This window comes from Sinocyclocheilus anshuiensis, unplaced genomic scaffold (genome assembly GCF_001515605.1).
Source record: "Sinocyclocheilus anshuiensis isolate Anshui unplaced genomic scaffold, SAMN03320099.WGS_v1.1 scaffold210, whole genome shotgun sequence".
Lineage (NCBI taxonomy): Eukaryota > Metazoa > Chordata > Actinopteri > Cypriniformes > Cyprinidae > Sinocyclocheilus > Sinocyclocheilus anshuiensis.
In genome coordinates, this window is record NW_015547666.1 from 435,838 (window position 1) to 443,733 (window position 7,896).

Here is a 7,896-nt window from a genome sequence, read left to right on the forward strand (position 1 = left end):
GGGGTGCCCAAACTCGGTCCTGGAGGGCCGGTGTCCTGCAGAGTTTAGCTCCAACTTGCCTCAACACACCTGCCGGGAAGTTTCTAGCATGCCTAGTAAGAGCTTGATTAGCTGTTTCAGGTGATTGATTGGGGTTGGAGCTAAACTCTGCAGGACACCGGCCCTCCAGGACCGAGTTTGGGCACCCCTGGTTTAGATGATGCCACAAAGCCTGGTTCAAGCGCCAAAAGTGCTGCTGCATTTATAGCACATTCTTTATCAAAAAAGGGGCACAACTGATCAGAGGACAAAAGAAGGGTTAAAATGTTACATTTACAGCTTTCAAACTCAAAACCACTGCAGTCTTTAACATACCTTTATCTGATCTTGGAATGAACAAAGTTGCTTTAGGAGACACTCCAACTGAATTGACCGCAGTTATTTCAATGCTGGCCATTTTTCCCGTTGGCAGCTCCATCGAATACGTCTGTCTGAGATTATCTGCTGTTATATTGTGGCTTTCAAACATCTCGTTATCCTGGTTGATACTCAAGTTATATAACAGTATTTTTCCATTCGCTTTTACAGGAGCCTGCAAGAGAATACAATATGAAAACATTCACTATTTAACTTGTAAACAGCAATTGAATATTACATTTATTACAATAATACTATTATTGTTATTTTAGCACCTGCAAGGTGAAAAAAGGAATTTACCTTCCATATTAATGTGACTTTTCTATTATTAGAAGTGGGCTGAATGATTCTCCAAAGATCTGGTGCGCTTGCCGGCTCTGAGAAAATAAGATGGTGTAAAAATGGCCTGATGAGCATTAATGCTGCATTTCGCAATGCTGGGAAGTAATTAAACAGTGATGCTACTAATTAACTATGTATTTCAGTAGCCTGACAGTAGGTTAGCTGCTTTTTTACATCACTGTTTTTAATGCCATATTGTTTGCACACACTTTACAGTCAAGCAAGTCGAGAGAATAATCAAACTCACTCTCCTATATACTGTGTGGGGAAGTCTGATTTATTCAGTTCAACTGGTTAGTCCTAAATAATCTTTTCCAATTGGTGAGTCTAGTAAAAGCATATGTTCGGATTCAATCTCTTGCCTGTTCTCTGTTGTCCTTAAAAGCTAAAACTCCTTAAAAGAACACATTTTGCCTAAAGGTGGTAAGTTGTAAAGATACACTAATATTGTTACTAGTAGTAGTGTTAGAGTAGCTAACTAGTTCTTTAAAAGGGTAGCTATAGTTTCAGAGAACACAGTTCTTAAAGGGATAGTTCACCCAAAAATGAAAATGTGATGTTTATCTGCTTACCCCCAGAGCATCCAAGATGTAGGTGACTTTGTTTCTTCAGTAGAACACAAACGAAGATTTTTAACTCAAACCATTGCAGTCTATCAGTCATATAATGGAAGTGGATGAGAATCACGGCTTCAAGAGTAAAAAAAACATACACAGACAAAACCAAATTAAACCCTGCGGCTCGTGATGATACATTGAGGTCTTAAGACACGAAACGATTGGTCTGTGCAAGAAACTGAACAGTATATATATAATTTTTTACCTCTGATCCACCGCAATGTCCAACTGTCCTGAGCTCGTTCACAACATCCGGCGCGTGACGTCAAATAAATACGGTTGGGCAAAAAACTTTCACATTGTCTGATGATATATCAAAATCGTCTTCCATTGTGATGACCTGTACTTCTAAATATCTTTAGATCATCGCAGAGCCAGTGAACACGTCCGCAATCTCTCTGCACTGTGGAAATAATGAGTGACGTATACGCGCGACAGATCGCTTCCGCACATTACTACCATAGGTATGTATAGATGCCCTATTCGACTGCTCTAGATACGTTATTTTGGAACGTATCGCCCATAGAAACAGTCACTAATGAGGCATCTACTTATATATATCTGTCTACTATGCCAGAGCACGTACACACGTCATGCGCCGGATGTTGTGAACGCGCTCAGGACAGTTGGACATTGCGGTGGATCAGTGGTAAAAACGATATAAATACTGTTCAGTTTCTTGCACAGACCGATCGTTTCGTGTCTTTACACATCAATGTATCGTCACGAGCCGCATGGTTTAATTTGGTTTTATTTGTGTATGTTTTTTTTTACTCTCAAAGCCGTGATTCCCATTCACTTGCATTATAAGACTGACAGCCTGCAACAGTTTGAGTTAAAAATCTTCGTTTGTGTTGTACTGAAGAAACAAAGTCACCTACATCTTGGATGACCTGGGGGTATGCAGATAAACATCACATTTTCATTTTTGGGTGAACTATCCCTTTAACATCAACACTAAAGTGAGATTCAAAATTGCAGGGAGAGTTTATACTCAGAGGACACTAAATTTACCCATAAGTCATTGCTCACTACCTCAGCAGATCGCTTCCGCACATTACTACCATAGATATGTATAGATGCCCTATTCGACTGCTCTAGATACGTTATTTTGGAACGTATCGCGGCCCATAGAAACAGTCACTAATGAGGCATCTACTTATATATATCTGTCTACTATGCCAGAGCACGTACACACGTCATGCGCCGGATGTTGTGAACGCGCTCAGGACAGTTGGACATTGCGGTGGATCAGTGGTAAAAACGATATAAATACTGTTCAGTTTCTTGCACAGACCGATCGTTTCGTGTCTTTACACTTGTTTTTGGGTGAACTATCCCTTTAAGGAGTATTTATTTTAGAACCCTTCCATCAACGTTTCCGAGATTATGAATAATACAGGTCATACTGGCTTCTGCAGTGCTCTCTGTAATGCTGTGGCTCCAGTTACTCCAGTAACTGCTATAACTTTCTCCAATGCATCGCATCTGCACCACATATTGAGTGTACGGCTCCAGAGACTGCAGTCTGAATGACTCGATGTACCCTCTGGTGAAGCTCTCCGGCACCTAAAACAATCATCAATTCATAAATGAAACAGTGTGTTATTTTTTTAGAGGTTATATGCAAGATGAAAATAATTCAAGCTTGTACTGCACTGTCTGCACTTGAGCCATAGTAGTGCTTTCCACACCTGAAATATTTAACCCTGGGTAACAGAAGCTTTCATATTCGCGCGATGTTTTGCGCAGCTCGTCAGTGAACAACGGCTCTGTGTAGTTAATGCTGCTCAATGTGAAAGCCCGCAGGTGATGGAGATTTACCGCTGATTACAGAACCGGCTTTACTGATAAGATGCGCGTTAAATATCGCATGTGATTTATCGTGCAGCCCTACTTCACACTGTTCACTAATTAATTCTGGGTCTTCATAAGCTGCTGTTTGTACATTCCTAACCCCGGGTTAACATTCTTATTTGCATATATATATATACAGTGGGTACGGAAAGTATTCAGACCCCCTTAAATTTTTCACTCTTTGTTATATTGCAGCCATTTGCTTTGATTTAAGGCTATCTGTTGCACAAAGTACAAAGTTATATAAATAAACGTGACGTGACTGGACTTTACTGGAGTACTAAACTGCAGAGATCGTGTAACATCCACATCGCTGTAATCAGATGCGTGCTTAACTGCTGCTTTCACACTGCGGTTAGTTTTTGTTGTGTTTATTTTGTTACTGAGAGGAAAGTATATTTACATAATCATCCAAACGCCTCTCAGCAGCTTCAGGTGTGGCTGCGTTTGCTATGAACTGAAGCGCTGTGTCTTCTTCTTTTGAATTGCATCCAGGAGGGCGGAATTACTGTCTTGCGCTACAGCGCCACACTGGTCAAACCGCGTTATTGCAGGTTCTTACATTAGGTCACATGAGATCAAACGACTACTCAACAACAAAAAGATTTGTTGACATTTTTTATTGTCGACGTTGTCGATAATGTCGACTAATCATTTCAGCCCTAATATGGAGCTCAAGAAACATTTCATAATTTTTTTTTTTGCTGCAGCATAGCAGAGTCCACACCACAGCTGTAATGATAAAGGCACAGAGAAACAATATCGTTGGAGTCCCTTTCAGAATGATTTTTTTCCAGCTGATGAACGATAAAAACATTGACACCCAATCAGAATCAATCCTGCTTTAACGAGCTCGAGAATTTAAAGCAGCAGAGGAGTGTGCACTTAGAATAAACCGACAATATCGTTCGCTGGTGTGGACGCTAATATCGTTATCTTTATAGTTATCGTTCTTGGTGTGAACGGGGCTTTAGAAAGACGATAACCCGGACTCACAGTGTGAAAAAACCCTACTGAAATGTTTCAGTAGGCAAATAAAATGTCCGATAGGAATCAAATCACACCATGTTTTTACTAACAATCATTATCCACAGTAGTGTAGTCAAAAGTACTGATTTCATTGTAGCCAATCACAGTCAAATCTGTTGAGCGCGTGAACACAATGGCCAAATCAGCAATTTAAGAATCGGCTCAACAATATACTTGACCCCAGTTTGCCTTAGTAAGATATATCCTGGTGCATCTCCTTTGTGCAACACATAAGTGCACCATTATGCACATTTTTTTGGAACTGCGAAAAACTAAAGGAGTTTTGGGATAGTGTACATGAGTTCTCTGTGACTGTCCTGGGAAAGAAATATCACAAGACTCCTTTTTGGGGTGAACTTAAATGAGATATCAGACCCTTTATTTATCAAAAGGGTAGATCTGATTTCTTACGTATCTAAGAAAGGGAAAAAGAAACACCCTCCAACATTTGAACTATTTTAAAATATCATAAACGACACACTGCATATGGAATATTTAACATACAGTTTAAAAAACAAAACCCACATCTTCTTAGAGACCTGGAATATTTTTTTGGACCTATTATGAACCCTTTGACTTGTGCCTATACAACTTAATATCCATTGTTATCACAATGACCATTCATGTGCTGTAATTTTATTTCAGTTTTAATTTGCTAACACAAATTGGATTTGAGGATGTATATGTTTTCATATTTGTATACTCTGATGCTACTTAATGTAGAATATTATTTTTGTTATTGTTTTGATTGTTGTTATATTGTAAATTGCTAAATAAATAATAATAATAAAAAAAAGAATCGGCTCAACAGCGCTCACATGCTAGTGGGAAATTAAAATTCAAAACGTTTTTAAAATTTCAGTGTCAATTGGTGCCGAAGTCGGAACTTTTGACAACACTAATTTGTCAAACCATTTTAAAATCTGAATTGCTTTTGGCTTTACCGTACCTCGATCCAAACATCAGATGCTGCTTTGCGGTATTCGATGGCATAAGAGAGTTTCAGAATGGTCCTGTCAATGGGATGTTTCCAAGTAACCATGAGACATGTGGGGATGTTAACTTCAGTGAGGACTTGGACATTCAGTGGAGGATTTGGTTTCGCTACAAAACAAACACACAAAAAGCCAGTTGAAGTGATGCATTCATACAGAGTGTAAAATGCATCCTTTCCTAATTCACAACACGAAATCATACCGAAATAGGAAGAATCGGTTTGAAGTTCTTCTGACCGCTCTGACCCCAGAGCATTCTTCACTTCAACCCACACTTTTAAAACCATATGAATCGGAAAAGTTTCCAGGTTGACGACGCAGGATCTTGCAAGATGCTGATTACAGTCAGCTTTATATGTTTGAACTGACCCAAGTCTAAAATAGAAAGAGGAAGTAAATGACACTCGTCTTTCACTTTGAGTCATTTGGAAAAAGACAAAAAAATCTAAAAGGTGTAGAAGCATATACAGTGTTATCAGGACTTCTGTTACTTAACACATACACGTTGGCATAAATGGTGTAAGTTGTGTCGATCAGCAGGTTTCGCGATCCTGGATCCCAACTACAGTTTAAGTAAGAGGAAATATCCTTGTCCTCTTGCACAGCAATGCATGACAGATTCTTTGGTTTCAATGGAGGATCTGGAGACCATGAACAGAAAAACAATGGATGCATGAAGTAGTTTTCTTGAAGTTCAAGTGTTTAGCAAATAATGCAAATGGTTTCAAATAATGAGAAAAGATTTCACATTCCTATCAGACTTTCATTATTTGCCACCACAGCAGGGTTATTTTCCTCCTACAGGTTTATAAACAACTGCATAGAAGATTCTTAAAGGGTCAGCTCATCGAAAACTGAAAGTCGTTATAATTAACCAAATCTTCTGAGATAAGATATACTTAAAAATAATATTTTAATATTTAAGTTATTAAATGCTTCAAAAAGGTTGGCGCGCCAGATTTGACATCAGAGAACCAACGAGGATTAACATTATTAAAGAAAAGTACTTCATTTGAATTTCAAAACTTGTTTTTTAAAATGTTTCGAAATACTTAATAAATAGATAAATTACACTGGATATTCTGCAATATTTTGTGTTTTAGAACAGCAAATGTTCATCCTGGAAAGAGCAATCCCTACAATATGTACAAAACTAAAACACAGCTGGAGTTATGAAGAATCCAAGTCTTTTAATTCTAAAGCAGCATGTGTGATTTTGGCAGGAAAACACTTACATCCCGTACGGAGTAAGATTCCATAGATACACGTTCGTGCGTATGACAGGGACTTCTTGGCGGCTCTGCACCGCAACCAACCGCTCATGTTACTGTTGATGTTAACAGTAACACTAACAGATGTTTCATTTATTTTGCGGTAAGACTGCTTTGCAATGCTGACGTTCCCCAAAATCCATTCAATGTCATCTGAGGTGTAAGCGGAGCCTTCCAGGAGGTGACATGTCGCGGTGAAGTCTTTTCCCACCTCAAGAACAATGCTACTGCTGGAGTCTGGAAGAATCTTCACACAACTATTAGTGGGACCTGTGTGACAAAACACTGAACTGAGTATCACATCAAAACAACAACGATATAAGCGCTAACTGGGAGGTAATAGAGTAAATGACATGGCTTACCTACTGCATAGTGCAAAAACATCAAGAGTAAGAGTAAATCATGTGAAGAGCCCATTGTGACATCAAGGCAGGTATCTGAGAAAAGACGGGAATCAAAAGATAGTATATAGATTGAAAATGTAAATGGTGCATATGTGACCCTGGAGCACAAAACCAGTCTTAAGTTGCTTGGGTATATTTTTAGCAATAGCCAAAAAAAACATTGTATGGGTCAAAATGATAAATTTTTCCTTTATGCCAAAAATCATTAGGATATTACAGTTTTTCTCAATTGCTAACACACTATAACTGATTCGTTTGGCACAATTTTCCAAGCCATTCATACAGTTCCTGAAACAAAGACATGTTTCTCAAAACTTTTAACACATTTAACCTGTTTTCACACACGCTCCAATTTGCTCAGTGTTTTCAGCTAAACTCTACACAAGAACGGCATCATTTTGCACAGGTTTAACCATGTTCTCATTTAGAAAACACACAATATAACTACCTCAAGAATCACAATATAAACTCAAACAGCACACATTTATCCATGTGTGAACATTAAGTAGCAAAACTGATGACACACAGGTCAGAATCTCAGGATGATATAAAAAGGAGCACAGGTGATTATGTGATTTGGAAAATTAATCCTATTAGTGGGAGACAAAGAGGAAGAGGAGGGGAAAAGAAAACTGAAGGGGACGGGGTCAAAGGACATTTATTCCTGATGAAATACACAGCACTATAGTTGATCATGTTCTTGTGCATGAGGACAGCTAGCCTACAGGCTCATCTACAGCCTTTCAATACTAAATAATAATATTTTCTTACTGTAAAGCTTATTGTTGAATTTCACTGTATCTGCTATATTTTAAACACATTTAAGTTTACTGTGTGGAGACGTGCTGATATCGCGTTTGATCTCGTTCTGTATCGCGTTGTAGCGTCTGGACCAATCAGACACACCATTTTTCATTTGATTTAACAAATCAATTATTCATTAGATTAACAAATCGTCACAGACCCCTCACCCAATAGACTGGGC

The 7,896-nt window shown here is 38.5% G+C and overlaps 1 protein-coding gene across 1 annotated transcript in view; it reads right to left on the reverse strand.

The window, feature by feature from the left end:
* The window catches only part of il6st (interleukin 6 cytokine family signal transduce), a 23,022-nt gene that overhangs the window by 10,479 nt on the left and 4,647 nt on the right, over positions 1-7,896 (reverse strand). Inside the window, exons 2-9 of the mRNA XM_016504939.1 lie at positions 6,870-6,944; positions 6,472-6,777; positions 5,739-5,877; positions 5,439-5,611; positions 5,191-5,345; positions 2,765-2,924; positions 697-773; positions 355-571 (exon numbers count right to left, since the gene is read on the reverse strand). Of these exons, the coding sequence (XP_016360425.1) occupies positions 355-571; positions 697-773; positions 2,765-2,924; positions 5,191-5,345; positions 5,439-5,611; positions 5,739-5,877; positions 6,472-6,777; positions 6,870-6,924 (1,282 nt within the window). The 5' untranslated portion in view covers positions 6,925-6,944. The remainder of the gene's footprint in view (positions 1-354; positions 572-696; positions 774-2,764; positions 2,925-5,190; positions 5,346-5,438; positions 5,612-5,738; positions 5,878-6,471; positions 6,778-6,869; positions 6,945-7,896) is intronic.